The sequence below is a fragment of the Peromyscus maniculatus genome, chromosome 11 (genome assembly GCF_049852395.1).
Source record: "Peromyscus maniculatus bairdii isolate BWxNUB_F1_BW_parent chromosome 11, HU_Pman_BW_mat_3.1, whole genome shotgun sequence".
Lineage (NCBI taxonomy): Eukaryota > Metazoa > Chordata > Mammalia > Rodentia > Cricetidae > Peromyscus > Peromyscus maniculatus.
Window position 1 is genome coordinate 58,919,451 of NC_134862.1, and position 20,453 is coordinate 58,939,903.

The 20,453-nt window shown below is 40.3% G+C and overlaps 1 protein-coding gene across 1 annotated transcript in view; it reads right to left on the reverse strand.

Moving 5' to 3' along the window:
- Positions 1-20,453, reverse strand: part of Pla2g4a (phospholipase A2 group IVA) — a 140,126-nt gene that overhangs the window by 79,451 nt on the left and 40,222 nt on the right. Inside the window, exon 3 of the mRNA XM_006979955.3 lies at positions 13,069-13,150. Coding sequence (XP_006980017.1) covers positions 13,069-13,150 — 82 coding nt within the window. The remainder of the gene's footprint in view (positions 1-13,068; positions 13,151-20,453) is intronic.

A 20,453-nucleotide genomic window follows, 5' to 3' on the forward strand; every position in this document is an offset into this window, starting at 1 on the left:
TCCTAAGGAAAATGCTCCTACATCAATCCATTCCACAGTCAAGTGTCCACTGACATTATCCACCTATTGCAAGCTGCAGTCAAGCTGACCAGTCTTCCCTGGAGCTTACACCAAGCCTTTCTACCGAGCTGCATAAACCTACCCCATGTTCCCAGATAGGCAGAAACTACTCAAAGGCAAACCTGTCAAAAGAGTAAAGAGCAGAGTGGACCGGCCTGAGTTCTGGCCCCAAACACAGCAGCTGTAAGATTCTGTTAGCTTAACACCTTAAAGAAATTATTAACTTCTAAAATTAAAATAAAAGCCAGACAGGAGGTACTGCTCAGTCGGCAGTGTTTGCCCGGCATGCACAAAGGCCTGAGTTTGGTCCCCACTTACACCCCAGTACTCCGCAAACCAGCCATGGTTGCATGTGCTTGTGATCTCAACGCTCAGGAAAGGCAGGAGATCAGAAACTCAAAGTTGTCCTTAGCTACATAGTGAGTTCAAGGCCAGTCTTGGCTACATGAGATCATGTCCCAAAAAGCCAAAACAAGCAGCAACAACAAAACCCACCATATTTCACAGAGCCACGGAAATGAATAAAGGAAGTATAAAACCCTGAGACCTTTGCTTGGCCTCTTTGGTATTTCACAAATAACACTGTGCCCATCATGACATCACTTCACTTCATCTTCATAAGTAACCTGGAAGGAAGAGGTAACTGTCACCTCGTTTACTCATTGATGTCAATGAGAATGGCTGAGTAGCTTGCCCAAATTCACACAGGTGACAAACAGCCAAGGGGGCACTGGAACTGGAGCGATACACCAGAGTCCTGGCTCCAGCCTCTCTGCAAAGCCTCCTCTTCAATGTAAAACCCATACTCAGTGCAGTTACCTACCACAGATACAGTGTTTCTTGTAGCAGGAATCTTAGAAGGTCTTATTAATAAAAACAAACCTGGGGCAGGTATTGGGGTGAATGCTGGATGATCAGAGAAGCAGAACAAGCCACAGCTATCTCACCTCACCAGTTACTCAGCTGATCCTGTTTCCTCAGACTGGAAGCATCTCAGTCCTCATCCAGAATGGATCTCAGCTGAACTGTGCTGCTCAAAAGCCTGAAACCTTAACCAGCTAAAAGCTTCTAGTTTCTGATCTTCACACCTTATATACCTTTCTGTTTTTGCTATCACTCCCTGGGATTAAAGGCTCACTTCTTGGGATTAAAGGCCTGAGTCACCATGCCTGGCTGTTTCCAATGTGGCCTTGAACTCACAGAGATCCAGAGGGATTTCTGCCTCTGGAATGCTAGGATTAAAGGTGTGAGTGCCACCATTTTCTAGCCTTTGTATCTAGTGGTTGTTCTGTCTCTGACCCCAGATAAGTTTATTAGGGTGCACAATATTTTGGGGAACACAATACCATCACAGTTTCTCTTCTTTTTTTTTTTTTTTCAAGAGACCAGACAAATACTGACTCTGTGGAGACACTTGGCATTAACATCTGAGGACATAAATAGAAGAAAACTGCTGGAATAAGCCTGGGTTATGATTCCTTAATATTTCCTTTCTAAAGTCAAAATTCCATTGCTGCTATGATATTTTGTGCCTGAATCATATCTGGAATTTATTTCATTGAAGCCAGATGTGATGATACATGCCTGTAATCCCAACCATTGAGAGGTAGAGACAAAATGAGATGTTCAATGTTTATGGTCATCCTCAGCCACAGAGAGATCTAGACCACCTGGACCAAAACAAAACAAATATAACATATTTTGATATATCAAAGGAAGTATAAAAAAATACTTCCAAGGATGAAGATGTAATGTTCAGTGATACTCCAACTACATCTCAGTTATACATAATTAGTCATTCCAGTTCCTACATAATTAAAAAAATAACAGTTTTTAACCTTCAGGAAAAAAATTTGAAACATTAAGGTCTAGTAAAATAATATGCTAGACATTTTCATAGAAATGTTCAAAATTTTAGAGCATCAAGGTCATTTTATTTGACACAGAAACTTTAAGAAAGTACTTTTCACCGGGCATGGTGGTGCACACGTTTAATCCCAGCACTCTTGAGGCAGAGGCAGGAGGATCTCTGTGAGTTCGAAGCCAGCCTGATCTACAGAATGAGTTTCAGGACAGCCAGAGCTGTTACACAGGGAAATCTTGTCTCAAAAAAAAAAAAAAATTAAGTACTTTTCTTTGGAAATTTAAGAGGCATTTAAACTCATTTTAACTTAATTCCTTTATATTTTAATGACAGCCTTTCAGATAGAGAGGCAGAGTAAGCTTTTCCAGCACTTAGCACATGCAAAGAAGACTGAGTACAACTCAGCTAAGAGAGAGTGGAAAAATAAGCTTTGTTCCCACTGGATAGAACATTAGCATTTCCAAGTACAGATAAAAATAAAAGCAGGATGATAAAGAGGAAGACGCCCTTGCTTATGACAGGGATGATTAGCACGTAAATGAGCAGATAGCGGCTGGAACTCGCAAAGCAGCACGTGTGCAGTGTGTCCTGCTGGGGCTGGCAGTAAGTGGTTCCCTTCGCTGCCACCTAGGAACTACACTATTCCCATACCCTTCTACCGAGTAGATGGGGTGAAATTCCATAAACCGGGGGAAATTCCACACAGCCAATCTTGTTGAAATGCACGACGATATTATTAACTGAAGTCATAAGACCTACATTCACACATACACACACACACACACACACACACACACACACACACACACACACACACACAAAACCCTCTTAATTTTTTCAGTATAGAGGAAAGCATCTCAATGCACTCATAAGGCCACTTGACAACTTACATAGGAAGTGACATTCTAAATGGACGAGGAAAACATTCCATTTTTGCCTTGGTACTTCTCCATTCCTAACACATTCTCTTCATTGTCACATAGACTGAAGACATGTGAGATAAACATGTTACGGGACACTTGACTCATCTTGAAATTATCTTCTATGAAATGACCACTGGGAAATAATTTCATTAGATTTAGAGCCCTTTAAACTTTTGGGTGGACTCAGAAGCATTCCAAACACATTAGTAAACTCTTATAAAACTCATATTCAGCCATAACCTAAAGGCTGACCCTGGAGAAACAAATTACCAAATACACACTTTAGAACCACAAATGGGAAACAGCAATACCAGTAACAAAGAATAAGATGTGAAGCTCCATAATTAATGTACAAAATTGCTAATAAAGATTTCTGTATGATGTGCCTCAGAAAATGCTAATAAGTTGTGGACAGAAATAACAGAGGCATTATAATCTGGGGGGGGGGGCATAAAACTATTTTTCCAATTCTCTCCTCACTGAGGCAGTAAAGGGAGCATTATTCAGGAAGACCAGCTCATCAATCTGATTTATTTTCTCAGCATCCCTTAATATCTTAGCTGTGGGCCAGACTTAGGCTATGCACTAATTTTTGAAACACAGCAAGTGAGCCAGAGACCCAGTTTAACCAGTACATGAAGGTGACCCTGTGAAGAAGCCTGTATGGAGGCACCATGTTTGCGGGAGAAGCTTATTGAGGAAAATGCCATTCTGTTTCTCTCTCTCAAATTGAGGAAGAAGAATCCAAAGATTCCTCAACAGAGAAATTCAGAAAACAAATTTATCTCCAGAAAGAAAAGTGGAAGAAACCCAATACACAGACTATTCAAAATGGATTTTTCTGTTCTGATGATGTTGGAGAGTATTTATGTCTTTTTATGTGGATGCAGGAAACTGTTCTACAGTAACAGGCAGTATATTGAGCACATGGATAAGTACTTAACATATGCTAACTCAAATGCTCAAGTCTCCACAATGAAGAGAGCAAAGTGTTGTGGGAAGATCTTTTTGTACATTGTGAAGATGTGTCTTTGCCAACGTGCCACCTTCTGATTGGTTTAATAAAGAGCTGAATGGCCAACAGCCAGACAGGAAGGGATAGGTGGGATTTCCGGGGATTTAGAAGAAGAGATGAATCTAGGCATGCAGAGACACCAGCAAGACCTGGAACAAGCCAGACACACAGAACAGGAGAAAGCCACATGGCAGAGTGAAGATTAATAAAAATAGGTTAATTTAAACTATGAGAGCTAGCTGGGGAAAAGCCTAATCTAAGGTTAAGTTTTCATAATTAATAATAAGTTTCCATGTTGTTATTTGTAAGCCAGTGGCCCAAAGGCAAGTCCAACTGCAGCAAGGTGTAGAGAGGACACATAACTTGTCAAGAGCCACGGGGCTAGTGTCAGCCCACCTATGGATTCCATGCTTATTCATCAATACAGCTGCCTCTTTTCCACAACCATTGATCAATGTGGAACTCAAAATGGATACAGACCAGGGGATCACACTTCTTTATGGGAATGTATCTGAAATTTCTCAAAATACTAACTAGAAACTGCATCTGTCCACACGGACCTGATGCCTCTTCTCCCATGCCAATATTTACCAATAGGAAAACTGAAGTCTAAGCTCCCTTTCACAGTGAATTATTAGCAATTAGAGTCTTTTGAAGAGGCTTGAACTATGTGATTTTTACAGGTGTGATTTAGGTTGCTGCTTTAGAGACAGTATTGAAACGGTAGGTGTGGAAAAAAATAAATAAATAAAAACAGCTTTTTGTGCAATCATGATGTTGCAAGTCTGGCTCCTCAGAACACACATAAAGCCAAACATTGTCTCAACCTTCCCACAGGGAGAAGGTCAGCTAGCCTGGGTCTGAAGCAATGAACAAGAGACTATCAAACAAGGTGAGAGGTACAAACTGATAGTTATCATCTATGATTCCACACACGTGCTACGGCATATACACAAGACATTAACATACATGAACACGCGCATGTGTGCGCGCGCACACACGTGCACATACACACACACACACACACACACACACACACACACACAGGCTTTTCTAGTGGGAGGAGCTGTAAAAAAGATGGTAGTTCTTTCCTAAAATTCACATGAGTTTAAATTTCCTTGCATTTTAAATTCTTGGAAACCTATGCTTCTCACCCACTGTGTGAGGTCAGATGAATGCTGGGTTGCCATGAATCTGGACTCAGCACCACTACCCCTGGGTGTTCACAAGTTCCTTCTACTGCTATGCAGACTCTATCAAAATCTTCCCTTGGGGGCATTTCATTTCTTGCTAAAGCAGAATGCCAGGATCCATAAAAACATGTAACTGAAGATTGGAAGCCAAAGGTGATCACCACCAAAGCTTGTAGCAGGCCTTCCTCTTATGGTACAGGCAATTGTAAATACACAGAACTCCTGTAGTTTCTTAGAAAGAGGAAGACCACTCCCACTCCCCTCATGTCTAGTGAGATGGGGCTTGGTTTTAAGTTTTCTTTTCATCGCTATGATAAACCACCAAGACCAAAAGCAACTTGGGGAGGAAAGGGTTTATTTCATTTTATACTCACAGCCCATCACAAGGGGAAGTCACAGCAGGAACCGAGAGGCAGGGACTGAAGCAGAAGCCATAGAGGAGTGCTGCTTGCCGCCTTGATCACAATGGCTTGCCCAGTCAGCTTTGTTAGATGACCCAGAATCACCTGGCCAGGAGTTCCCAGATGACCCCAGATTGTGTCAAATTGACCAGAACAGGCTCAAAGTCAAATTTAATGTGATTTAGAAACATGTTAAGTGAGTGTTTGTTTTCCCTGAGTGTGAACATAAATAGCCATACCACTATACAGCAATGTGTTAAGAATGATTGTTCATTGGCCTGTAAAATATATAACACAGTATGGTTTTAAAAAAAAATAACTGGGTATTTGCAAATACTTTATGCTTAATAATCACTTTATGCATGGACATGTAGCCAAAATCAATTTTTAAAGGAATTTTGATAGTTATTTCTGAAATGTCATAGTTGTTTGCACTGCATTATTTAAGTAACACTTCACAATTGTTGCTGATTCCTCCTTAGATGTGTATCTCCCTTGAAGACAGAAGTGGAGCTGCAGTGTGTCTCTTTTCTCAAGGCCACAAGCAAGGACAAACAAGAACACATGTCATAGATTTCCATATGAAGGCATCTGGTCTAAAACCCTTAAAAACTCTTTCATGGCACTAAAGAGACAGCTCAGCTCTTCTACTTGCTGAAAAATCCTGAGGACTGACATTTAGACTAATGCCGTGTAACAAGCCAGGTATCCTACACATATCTGTAATCCAGGCATCAAGAGACGCGGAGCCACGAAGATCTCCAGGGCTTACTGGCTTTCAGCTTTGCCAAGAAAATTCAAGCTCTCGGGTTCTAAGAGAGCCCCTGATGTAAAAGAAGATGTGGAGTAAACAGAGAAGGACACCTGCTACCTGCTTTTAGTCTCCATAAGCACACAAGCACATTCTCACTCACCCACACACACATACACACAAATAAACAAATCTTAAAGAACACTTGCATTCTGACAGTGAACTTGATTTTGTGCTTTATATGCTCTAACAATATGTAAAAACCGACGAAAGCAAAGATTTATCTAAACTTGACACAGTCAACACATTCTTAAGACTTGCCTTGTCTCAACCAAAGCTACTTGCACAGGTAAATGAAATAACTTTCATAAAGTCGTTAAAACCAGAGGAAGTACCGAGCAAATATAATCACAGATTAAGATGAGGGAACATTCAACACAAGGAATCGTTCGTATTCGGCAGGAGGGGTGCTTTTGTGAATATTCATATGTATATAGGACCCGACAAAAATGTGATCACTTGACTTTTAGTAAGCACTGAAGTGTTTGGAACAATAAAAAGAAACAATTCGTTTCACCGATAGTAATGTGGTTTAATCATGATTCCGGTGTAACAACCTTCAGGACTGAAGAATGTAATTTTGATGCAGGATTAAAGCCTTAGTGTTTGTTTCTGTCTGTCTTCTTGGTGATAATGTTGTGAGTCACAGAATTAGGCAGTCTTTATATAAATTGGACAATAAAATGAAGGCAGTAACATCTTTATGGTATTTATTCTAAAAAGTAAAACCAGTAAAAACTGAAAGCATTTGGAACTTTGTTACACTTTAGACTATGGGAGCTGCATATCTCAGGATGAGTGAAGACCGACAGAAACATCCCCCAGACCCCACCACCTGAAAGTGCTCAACAGATCCTGGATACCCACATCACTTCGATGTTAAATCTTCATCTACTTTGATGAAACTACTGAATCAGAATCTGTATTGTTAATAAGATTTTCTGGTGATCACATGTATATTAAGATCCCATAAATATGTCTTAGGGACCTCAAACCTTCAAATAGAAATATCTACTTAAAAATTAGGAACTCAATGTTGCCATAACCTCATTGGAAATGAAATAATGTTTTCCCACATGTAAAGACACTAAGAAAAAATAAAAGCTTGAAATTATTAAAATTATCAAAGAGTCCCTTTTAAGATATTATATAACATAATCTTGCAAAATTGGTTTAAAAACTGTGAGTTCATATCTCTCCTAAAGTGTTTTTGTTCCATTAAATGTCTTCATAAAGCTCTGTCAGCTCCTGAATAATGAAGACAATGGCTATGATCCTGTAAGTATATTTAGAAGCTCCAATGCTTATGGAATAAAATCTGCAGAGGAAAGTGCTCAGTGTCTAATCAAGAGGCCGAGAAGAGCCTTCTGAGTTGGGTGTGATATAACATACCTGGAATCACAGCACTCAGGAGGCTGAGGCAAGAATATTCCTGTGATGAGTTCAAGGCCAGCCAGGGCTACATAGTAAGACTGCCTCAAAAACAAACAAACAAAAAAGACTCCTCCATAAATATCCACAATATTTATGTATTAAAATATCTACACTAACTTTTAAGATCTCTTGAACAAAGTCCAATACACTCAATGCCTGATCTTCTCAGAGAACGAAGCTTGGCTTTACCTAGATCTAAACTCTAAGACTCCATTATCACATGACTTATGTATTCCCTAGTATTTTTTAAAACTAAGGAACAAGACTCAGTGCAGCTATTCCAATAGTTGCCCATCAGCTATTTGTTTGGTTACAAAATTAGTTCACTGTCAGGATTGTGTAGACAGAGGAAAAACTCTTACTCATTGAAATCCTGCCATCACTGTGGCCATTGCTCACATGCATACCTTCTGTTAGCAAAGTAAAGGAATAAAGCCAAACTGAGTATCATACCCACCAACACTTAGCTCCTAGCCTGTGCATGAATGCTGCCTGTTACATGTCACATCCAAAATAACTGACTGTGACCTCAAAAGTAAGAGTCTACCAATTTGACACAAACTACCCAGTTCAGAAACCAGAATGTAGCAATGATCTTCAGCCAGGTGCAAATTTGAACTTCAAACTGCTCTTCTAACAACCTTGATCATAATAATAATACCAAATGTGGTTGGCACTGTGACCTGAGGTACAAACATACACAGTGGTATCAACATTTAATTCTTCTAACATCAGCAGTCATGCCCAGAAGAGACTGACAACTATCTTGTTATCTTGGCTGACCCAAAGGCAAAAAGCCCCAAATTTGGAGGGGCTATGACTAAAATGTCAGTTTGGAGTAGGATGTGGTGGCATACACCTGTTATTCCAGCACTGAGGAGGCAGTTATAGGAGATAGCAAGTTCAAGGTCTGCCTGGCTACATGTTGCGTTCCAGGTCAACTTCATTATTAATCTCACTCAAAACAACAGTTAGCTCTCATCCCTAAAAAGGTAGCTGATGGGATGCCTCTGATTTTATTATGACACTTAAATTAGAACATTTCTAAGTGGGGCTATTAAGAATTGGATAATTCACCGGTGGTGGTGGCAGTGCATGCCTTTAATCTCAGTACTCAGGAAGCAAAGGTAGGAGAATCTCTGTGAGGATGAGGCCAGCCTGGTCTACAGAGTGAGTTCTAGGGCAGCAAAGGCTACACAGAAAAAATCTCTTTAAAAACAAAACAAAAAAAAAAGAATGGGATAATTCATCAGTAGATAAAATAAAGGTAAGTATGAACTTGGTATTATCTAAAACAAAGTATATTAGGATACAGAAACAGCTACCTGATATGTGGTCGCCTTGAGAAAGACCACCACACAAAAGCAACAGAGTTGCATTCTCTCCCTCTTCTTTACCCTATGGAGAATTTAATGGAAATTTGTTTTTAAATAAAGACCCTAGAAAACAGAACAGGGTGGAAGGTTCTGCTATCCTGACTTTCTGGGTCTTAGATGTTTGTAATAGTTTTACGGTTTTTCAAATACTTTCATAGTTTCCTATATTTGTCTGTTTCCCAAGAGTTACTGCAAGCAAATATGTCAAATGTGGCTTACTTGGTAATTTGGATCACTCAAGTTCATCACCTCAGAGGAGGATCCTACATCATTTCTTACTGCAGCCTCCAACAACTTCTCAAAAGAAAAGACTCGGCCCTGTCTACTGCCTTCCTTTTTCAGGCAAATTTGCCATGAAGTTGTTTTGTTTTGTGTGTTGAAGGTCCATCTGTGCTCTCTCCCTGGGTATTCCTGCTTCCGTAGCATCATTAACTGATACTAGAAGCTGGCAACACCACCTCACCCCTCAAAACACATCATACAGCAAAATGCTAGTCATCATTCTTTGCCAACATGCAGAGCTTCATGGAAATTTACCTTTTAAATGAAGGCAGGTAGCATAAAGTTGGAGATAGGGTGGGGCTGGAGAGTTCCTCGGCAATTCAGAGTGCTTGCTACTTTTGCAAGTTGGATTCCCAGCATCTACATGGTGACTCACAACCATCTGCGACTCCAGTTCCCTCTTCTAACCTCTACAGACACATACATACTCATAGACAAAACACTTGTATACCTAAACTAAAACAAATGGAATAGAGGGATTTCTGTTTTCTGGGTCTTCCAGGTCTTAGGAACACTGAAAAACCACTTGATCATGGAGCCTTAACTCTGACCTTTCACTTATACCCAGTGGCTGTTCCTCCCATGTGCCCTTTGCTTTAAAAGTGGCACATCTGGAGCCCAATGGTCTAACCTGTGTCACATCCACTGTAGGCACAGAAATCAACACAGCATTATTCCCACGAGTCTAGTTCCTTGACTAAACACAATAAACAGTCATCTCAGCTTCCAACGGAATCCAGTCCACACCAGCTGAGACTATCAGCGTCCATACGGTCAGCATCTGTACTATTAGTCTAGACTATCAGAGTCCACACAGTTATACTCTGACTTACACATACACACAGTGAGTCTGAGCTGCATCCTAAGCATGGCCACACCCATTGTCTATACAATACAATCAGCACTGATACAAGAGGACTGTTGGTGCTTTGTCTAAGGGAGAATAGCTATGTTTGTAAGAGTCAAATCAGGCTGATTGTTTGCATGGCTGGCAAGGTACTGGCACAGTGTTTAATAGAAGGAAGAAAGGCCTTTTCATCTACCAGTTGACCTGCTCCACTCCCAGGCCTTTTTGATGAAGGATTCTGGGTCAGCCAAGAGCAAGTGAGCTGCCGGTCTCTCCAGGGCATGATTGCTAATGTCAGAAATAGTAGGTGTTGGCACTGCCCTTGTACCTGCTGTACGCTCTCTCTTCACTGACAATGACAAAGGGGCAAAGAAGTGTGAAAGGACAACACTCACAAGGGGCATTAGGCAGGGCAGACAAAAATGTAATGTTCAACCATCTACACCAGTGACTCTGACTAGTTTTAAGGAAACTGCCATTGTTATGCTCAGCTCTCTTAAAGCATTAGCTTCTAGCTTCATTCTCCTTGATCCTAACATCCACTAACCTCCTGGTTCTCCAACAGTCACTGGTGGCCGGGGCTCAGACCTCACACCCTTTCTTAGTATTTAAGGTCCCCCTCTCTCTTGGCTTTACCATCAATATGTCAAGTAAGCGCTCAAGTCCTTCCTATTCTTTAACAACAAAAACAAAACCATTTCCTCATTCTTCTCCAAACTAGTCAACTATTTTCAAGTATCTAATGTATTGTTGTCAGAACATTTTGAGTGAGAGCTCAGTCCTGTGACTAGCCACTTCCGTGCCGTGTAGACAACAATCTCCCTCCCAGGCCCTGTCTTCCCAGAGCTTGCTGTCCAAGCCTTGCATGCCCATCTAGTCTATACCTTTGTTTCCACTCACGAGCCATGTGGGACCTATTCTAGCCGGTCTCCACCCAACATTCCTTCTGCCCGAGATTCCTCCCCCTTCACCACCATCCAGTGTCACTCTACAGATGTGCTCAGATCAAGCACACCCTGTTCTCCTCCGTGGCTACTGTACCATGACCCCTTCTCCAAGACAAGCCATAGAAACTTGAGTTCCCCCCTTGAGGCACATCACAGAAACTCTCCTCTGCCCTTTGGCCATCACGAAACTCTTTGGCCAGCCAGTCTAGTGCAAACAGTATGTCATAAGACCCAGCTGATGGCAGAAGAGACTTGCCTCACACCCTGGAGGCACAATCATGTCCAGGTAGGTCAAGAAGAACTCTTAAGGAGATAGGTCTTTCTGGGTTCTAGTTCTATCAGCAGAAGATGTGATGGCATCTCTACAAAGTCCCAAAGGACAGGCCTGGAAAAGCCATCAGACTACTGAACTAGAGGAGTTCCCAGAGGATGATGCCTAGAGAAGCCAGGGAAACTCTGCACGCTCTCCCCTCTTCTGTATGCCTGGATCTGTGGAGTATCTCTATCTCTCTGTCTCTGTTTCTCTGTGTGTCTCTCTCTGTCTCTGTGTCTCTGTGTCTCTGTGTCTCTGTGTCTCTCTGTCTCTGTGTCTCTGTGTCTCTGTCTCTGTCTCTCTCTCTGTCTCTCTGTCTCTCTGTCTCTCTCTCTCTCTCTCTCTCTGAGACAGTCTCTCTACATAGCCCTGGATGTCCTATAACTCAAAATGTAGACCAGAATGGCTTTGAACTCACAGAGATCCTCCTGCCTCTGCCTCTCGAGAGCTGGGATTAAAGGTGACATCAACTTGTCTGGCTGTATCTCTTCATTTAAGGGTCTTACAGATGTCTCCATAATAAAGTGGTAAAGGTAAGTATTTCCTTGAGCTCTATGAGCCACTATCAGGGTAAATGAATTGAATGCTGGAAGGGGGCTAAGGGAGGTCTACTCATTAACAAGTTGGTTAGAAGCCTGTTTTTAAAAAGCTGCAGCTTTCAACTTGCTTGTGAGTGGGGAGAGGAAAGAAGTCTTGGAAACTCAGTCCTCAACCTGTGTGATCTAAAATCAGCTTCCGGTAGGCTGTGTCCCACTGAATTGAGTAGGAGGACACACTGCTGATTGCTATTTCAGAATCAGTCACCTACCGGCTGGTGGCGAAAATCCCCACACACCTGGTGTCAGAAGTCTTCCGCTGAGAGCGGAACGAGAGCAGGGGAAAAAACAAAACGGGAGATGTGTTTCTCTAACAAGCAGCAGGATGCTGCCCGTGTATCCCGCCATTTTAAATTATACTTTTGATTGTTCTCCAACACTTCTGAGGGTTCAGCCACCTATTCCCAGACTATGGCAACACTCAAAACACTTACAAATCCACTAGCATCATATTTCTACGTGTTTCTTTGCACTCCACACGCGTGATCTTTGGACTTCTCAGAAGAATGAGGAAAAGTGCTGTTCATTGAGCACAGAGAAGGAGACAGCCAACACGTTAATACAACATGATCCCCAGGCTCCTGCCCTGCACCAGTTTCTATAGCTATCCCATACATAATAAACACACTCCGCGGCAGACGGATCCCGCGCACTGCACTTCTTAATCCCGTAAGCACAATACCTCACGGAGGCAGTCTGTCTGAAGCCCTGACTCAGCACTCTTCCCACATAGGATGAAACAGAACTTGGAATTCCACAGAGCTATGTCACAGGATTGTCATGCTGTCTGGCTGAAGCTGCTCCCGGCTCAAGTCAAAGTGAAGGGCTCTTCTGACAGATGACGAGCAGCACCAGAACGGTCCGAACTGATATCATTCATAGATAACCCCAGTGAAGGAGGGGGACACTCCTGGCTTGTCAAGGCACCGAGCAACTGGACAGTAAGCGCCCCCACCTCCTGAGCCATGGTCCCCATCGCCACCCACACAACAAACCGAGTACTCACGCATATCACCAAAGGTCCCCTTGGTTACTTTGGTGGCACTTAGAACCACAACCGTGAATTTATGGGAATACTGGTGTTCCACCTAGAAATAAAATGATAAAAAAGGTAAAAAAAAAAAAAATAAGCATCCCCTATGGCATCTCACTGTTTCACTGAGACAAATTAAAAATATGAAAACCAGTCCACACATACCAGAAACATCTTGTGACGGTAGGTTTTTCCTCTCTCAACTCTCTCTTCTCTCCCACCACAGAGTCATTGAGGAGTTTAGCTCTTACCTTACGCTGTCACTAGTCACTACAGCTTGAGGGTGAGAATGAGAATGTCTCTGCTACTTGGCGGGGGAAATGTAAATCAGGACTGCAGGCATCTGGCGCACAATTGGGCTTTGTACTCTGACTAGGAAGTGTGGCTTAGAGAGGTAAACCCAGAGCAAGAAGCTTACATCACTCAGACTGGTTTGCCTGTCTTGCAGCTGCTCAAAATCAGCCCCAAAGTTTTTTTTTTTTCTACATGCCATTCCTGAGGCAGGTTGTCAAAATACTTGGGACCTAAAGCAGTTATATGTTGACTCAAATGCATTTGCTTTAAGCTATGCTCAACAGCGTTGTTTCTAATATCCTGAAAGTCTGCAGGCACGCAATAAAATTAACAGGGAGGCAGGTGATTACACACCTCGCCTAAATGGGAACCAGATAGCAAACAACCTTACCCACTAAAACAAACAGGGAAGTAGGAATTTATATAGTTTTAAGAGCAACTGAAAAAAAATGGCAAAATATTTAAAGCTCATGTGTTTTGTTTGTTTGTTTGTTTGTTTCAAGCTTATGGGAGTCCACTGTAGTTAATTTTAATACACCTGCTTGGCTAGTTCTGTTTAAAAAGCAGTTGAGGGCTGGAAGGATGCCTTGGCAGTCAAAAGTGCCTGTTGCAATTACTAACACCCAAATGGCAGCTTACAACTGCCTATAACTCCAGGTGTGGGGGAGAGCTGGTGTCTTCACCTCTGAGGGCAACATGTATGCCTCTGGTGCACACACAGGCATGCAGGCAAGTCACTTGAACACATAAACCAAATAAATCTCTTTTAAAAACTAATTTTTAAAAAAAAGCTGAGATAAAGTCGGTACTATGAAGCAGTAATAATTTAAAGGCAATGGGCATAAAATATAAACAGAACAGACTCATGTGGATTAACTGGTCTCATGTAGCCCAGCCATCTCAGGCTGATAGTGAACTTGAGTCCTGGTCCTCCAGCTTCTGTCTCTGGAGTAGCTATGATTACAGGCCTATGGACCTCCACCAGCTCATTTTAGGCAGTGCTAGGGATCAAATCACTTAATTAATTTAACTAAACTCACAAAGTAATGTGTTTCATCATGGCATTCTTATACATACCTGTTATTATATTCTGCTAGTTCATTCTCCTCTCCCACAGCTCCCTCTCTGCTCCATGAACCTCAGCCTGGCCCCCTTCCTTTCCATACCAACATCCTCCTGTCTGTTCTCATTTCAAATAAATACTATTACCCTCTCTTTTCCACCTCTGTCATGAGCTCTTCATCCCAGCCAATAATTTTCCTTCTGCTCCAACACACACACACACACACACACACACACACACACACACACACACACACACACACGTAAATTTAAGCCTAGATTTCAGATATGAGAGACATGTGGTGCTTGTCTTTATCAGTCTGGATCATTTCTTATAACATAATTATTTTCAGTTTCACCTGTTTTCCAGCAATGGTCATTATTTCATTTTTATGCCCAAATAAAACATTTTTATGTATATGCAACACATTTTATTTTGCCATTCATTTGCTAGTGGAGATCTCAGTTGCCTCCATTTACTAGCAGTTCTGAAGAGTACAGCAATAAATATGTATGTGTAATATCTCTGTAGTAGGATTTAGAGTCTTTCAGATATATATCCAGGCATGATAGAGCTGGGTCATATGGTAGGGCTAGTTTCAATATTCCGTGGAGTCTCCACACTGACTTCCACATCAGCTACACCTTCTTACATTCCAGTAGTGAATCAGGGCTCCTCTCTGTTCACATGCACGGCAGGATTGTGGCTATTGCTATTATAGCTAAGGATGTTGAACACATTTTTCAGTATTTAGTCACCATTTCTATTTCTTCTTTGTGCGTATGTGTGTGTGTGTGCATGTGCATGCATGCTGTGTATGCATGCGTGCATATCTGTATGTGAATACATTTACCCATACATGTACATGTGGAAGACAAAGGCCAGTATATGGTATTTTTCCCCTACCCCTCTCCACCTTAATTTTTTAAGATAGGGTTTCTGTAGACCTGGAGCTATTATTCATTTTGGCTAGAAAGGCTGGCTGGTGAGCCCTCAGGCTCCACCAGTCTCCATGACTTCCCCTCCACCACCACACCGCAGAGTTACAGATGTGCACCACTGCCGAGCCCAGCTAATGTGAATGCTGGGATCCAAACTGGGATCCACATGCTTGTGCAGCAAGCACTTGCTGCACTAGGCCAGTTCCTAGGGTCTTTCCTGAGCTGCTGGAGTTCTTTTGAGAACGTCGTTGCTCATGTCTATATTGTGAGGTCTCTTAGCACCGTTAAGTTAAAGTTCCAGGTCTTACATTAGGGTCTGTGATCCACTTTTAGTTATTTCTTTGTGCAGGGTGACAAATATGGATTTAGTGTTCATTTATCTCGTGCAGATATTCTGTTTTCCCAGCCACATTTGTTTTAAAAGGTTGTCATTTCTCTAGTGTATGTTAAAACGAGGCGGCTTTAGCTCTATGGAATAAGCCCACTTATAAATGTAAAGAAATAGGGAAAGGCATGCCACGCAGATACTATGCAAAATAAAACTGGTTTGCTACATTAATTTCAGATAGACCAAACATTAAGGCAATAAAAATAATCGGGAATTAAAAAAATATTGTTCAAAATGATATAATAATCCTTAATATATATGTGTCAAATAATACAACATGAATACATGAGGCAAAATGTAATATATAACACCAAGAAGAAATAGATCTATTATTGCAGCTGGAGATTGTAACAGCCCTCCACTAGTAATAAATAGATGTAGCAAGCACAACCGTGGTAAACATGCAACTGCCTCAGAGCTCAATTAACTGCATACAATGAACGTCTAGAGATGATGTCATCTACCATCAGGACATATAGTCTTCTTAACCTCACATGGCAGATTCACCAAAATAAACCATGTAGTGAACAATAAGCATACTTATTTAAAGTACAGAAACAAAATAATGTTTTCATAATACAAGGAATTAAATAAATAAAAAATTAAGAACAGAAAGACGTATAGTCCCCCAAACACACAGAGATAACCAACTTTGTGAGCCCACAAATAAGTGAGTCAAGGAATTAATACAAGAAAGGAAAGTCACAAATATCTGGAATTAATGAAGGAAATGAGAATACAACTTAGGAAATTTGTGGAATACAATGAAAAGAATGCTCAGAGAGAATTTTATATTATCCAATTCTTTGACCAGAAGGAAGAAGAAAAATCCAAAATGAATAAGCTGAGCCTCCATCTTAGGAAACACACAAAAAAAGAACAAGTTAAAACACAAAGTAAGGAGAAAATAGTAAAATAAGAGCAATACCAGAAAAGCTGAAAATACAAAGTGAATAGGGAAACAGTGACCCCAAAATGTCATTCTTTGAATCGACCAGGCCATCTGTGGTATTGCTTATCTCTAATCTCAACATTCAGGGGCTGAGGCAGGGAGATTTCTGGGAGGTTCCAAGCAAACCTGGTCAATACAGCGAGTTCCAGGCCAGCTAGGGCTACATAGTAAGACCCTGTCTCAAAAATAATAATAAATAAATGAAACACAGCAGCATAAAATCAAGAAACCTTTAGCCAGGGCATTTCAGAAACAAGGAAATGGTTTATTTAATTTCAGAAATCAAAAGGCAAAAATACTATGATTTCATGAACAATAAAATGACAAGGAAAGGAATTTATGAAAATCTCTCTGATCCAAAATTTAAAAAAAAAATAGATAACCTGGAACAATTTATTGAACAATCCAGCAAAAGTCCCACAAATAACAAATATTCTCAATAAATGCACACTTGCTAAATAAATTGAGTCAAGAACTGATAATTCCCCTCAGAAAGAGCATCTCATTCACATGGGTTCACTTGTGAATTCTACCAACTGTTTAAGGAAAAAAATTACAACAGTTAAGTTCGGTCTTCTCCAGGGGACAGAGACAGATGGAATACTTCTTAATTCATTGCTGGCTGCCTACATTACTCTAAATTCAAAACTGGACAAAAATATTATAACAAAAGAAAATTACAGACTAATGTTCCTCATGACCGTAGATGCAAAACTACTCAACAAAATATTAGCAAATCTAGTCCTAGGTCTAAAAAAGAATCACAGGCCATGGCACTTGCCAGACAATGGATGGAACTAGAAGCCATTATGTCACATACAATAAGCTAGACATAACAGGAAAAATATTTTTTCTCTTATGCGTAATTTAGGCTACATATAAAATTTGCTTTTATCTCCCTGTGTGTTTAAGTCACAAATTCAGACAAAAGATCACAAGACAGGGAAGGGGGATTAGGAAAGAGGAGGAAGGTGGGGGTAATGGGGCACATGTGACATGAACACTGAGCAGGGGATATCTGGGGCAAAAAGAGAACCAGCCAGAGGTGAGGAGGTGGGAGAGAGGGAACAGAGAGGAAGAAGAATGAACGAGAAGAAAGGATAATGTTGATGAGCGTGGCAAGTCCATGAGAAACCCGCTGTGCAATGACGTAAAGTAACTTACATAAAATATAAAATTATCTTTAAAATACGTGACTATAGCATAGTGAGAGGTGCTAGGCACGGTGGCACGCATGCACAGCTCCAGCACTTCATGGACAGAGGCAGCAAGCTAAAGTCCAGTTTGGGCTACATAGTGAGACCTTTTCTCTGAAAATCAAAAAAATAAAAATAAAACAAAACAGAAATGCACACAAAAAAACACCCTGAATTTATAGATTCAACACATTCCTTAAATCATGTAGTTATTTTTCAAGAATTGATTCAAAATTGTTTATGTTTAGGCAAAAATTCTAGACTAGCACATATGATATTGATAAGATAAAAAGGTAGATTATTGAATCTACTTTTAAAGGCAACTACTAGTTTTAAATATTTTACACTGGATTGTATTGTTGTATATTGTATACAAATTTATATATATTCACATTGATTTACTAGTTGAGATTGATTTATACAGATATGAAAAGATAAAATGATAGATTATTAAATCTACTTTTAGAAGGCAACTACCAGTTTAAAATATTTTTCATTGGCTTGGATTTTGTATATTGTACATAAATTATGTATATTGATACAAATTTGAGATTGATTTTGTTAGAAAATACTGTACATGTATTTCTGATCTTGTTCAAGGTATTTTATACCTATACAGTTCATTTAACAATGTAATGCAATTTGCTAACCCTTAAAAGTTATTGTTACCAACTATTTAGGATATAAAGAAATGTAAGTTAGTAGTCATTACAATTGAACTTGTAGTCATATTAGGTATGTTTTCAAAGTCAAGCAGAGATATATTTTAGATAGACAGGTCATCTTTAAACATTTCAGAGATCTACAGAATATGGCACTTAAGATGTTTTAATAACAATTTTTTTTTCTTTTTTTTTAATGACTATGAGACATATCTGCTCCTGGCAGCACCAATCTACTTCAGAGAAGATGATGGGCATTGAAGAAACTCCATACAGAGTTTACTTTCACTGTGGCAAAAGTTAGCCACTGGGCAAGAAAGTGTCCCTGCATGACTGCTAACAGTATGCTGTCCAAACAGACAAGCAGGACACAAAACAAAGGACTGCCAATCCTTGCCAAGACAAGGTAGGAAAACTCTTTAGAAATCCTGCTTCACAGGGAGTCTGTCAGACATGTTAAGCCTGTAGGCCAAAGAGGATGCCCCAATGTTGCAGAGAAACCTTGAGTGACTGTCCAGGAAGCTGGCTGTTTTTGTCATAACTCACATTTTTTGGAATTCATTTGTTTGCACTTCCTGTTTTACTAGGTAATATTATTTCCTTCTTGGGTCTCTGAGGAAATTGAAGATTAGACAGTTATAGTTTTCCTTGTTAAGAAATTCAGAAAAGAAACTCACGTAGAGATGTAAAGTGTATACATTTGAAAGACATCAAAAAGTAGCTTTCAGTTGGTAATGCAAATTAGGATAGAAGGTAAATTAGATGCAATCCTTTGGATTCACAAAAATAGGACAGATAATGGAATATTTTCACTGAATTTATCAAATGCAAATGGACTATACATTGTTATGTATTTATTGTCTGTATAGATTGTATATTGTTATTGTACTTATTGTATATAGTTTTACTTATATTCGTTATAACTTTTTTATTTTAGATAAAAAAGGGGAAATGTGGTGGTATTTTATTAGTGCACCTCAATAAAGCTTATCTGAAGATCAGAGGGAAAAAAAGCCAGCCACTATATTAAACATAGAAGTCAGGAAATGGCAGTACACACCTTTAATCCTAGCATGCGAGAGGCAGAGATCCATCTGGGATCTCTGTGAGTTCAAGGCCACACTGGGAACAAAGCCAGGTATGGTGGCACACGCCTTTAATCCCAGCACTAACCATAGAGGTCTGGAGATCTGTACAGACAGACAGAAAGTGACAGAGCTGGGCAGAAAGAAGTGATGTAGCTGGGCAGAGAGAGGAAGTGAGAAGGCAGGGACAGAAAGGCATATAGGTATGGGCATACAGGAAGCAGTTCTCTCTTTGGCTGAGGATTTCCAAGTAGTACGAACATGGCTGGCTTCTTTCTGCTTTCCTGGTCTATCGGTTTTTACCCCAATATTTGGCTCCATGTTTTTTATTAGTAAGACCATTTAGCAATTCGTCTTAGAGGTGCTAAGCACAGTGGTATGCATGTACAATTCCAGCACTTCATGGACAGAGGCAGCAAGTTAAAGGCCAGTTTGGGCTACATAGTGAGACCTTTTCTCTGAAAATCAAAACAAAACAGAAATGCACACAAAAATAACACCCTGAATTTATAGATTCAACACATTCCTTGAATCATGTAAAGTTATTTGTCAAGAATAATTGATTCAAAATTGCTTATGTATAGGCAAAAAAAAAATCCAGAATAGCACATACAATATTAAAGGGGCACTAAAATACTAAAGGTGAACTAAACTAAATCAACCCGACTTCATGATTCCCTGTGCTGCTGTAACCAAGACAGTCCAGTACTTATGGAAGAACAAAGTGGACCAACGTAAGAGATTTTGTTCTTTCCTCAAATGGAGCTATAACAACTG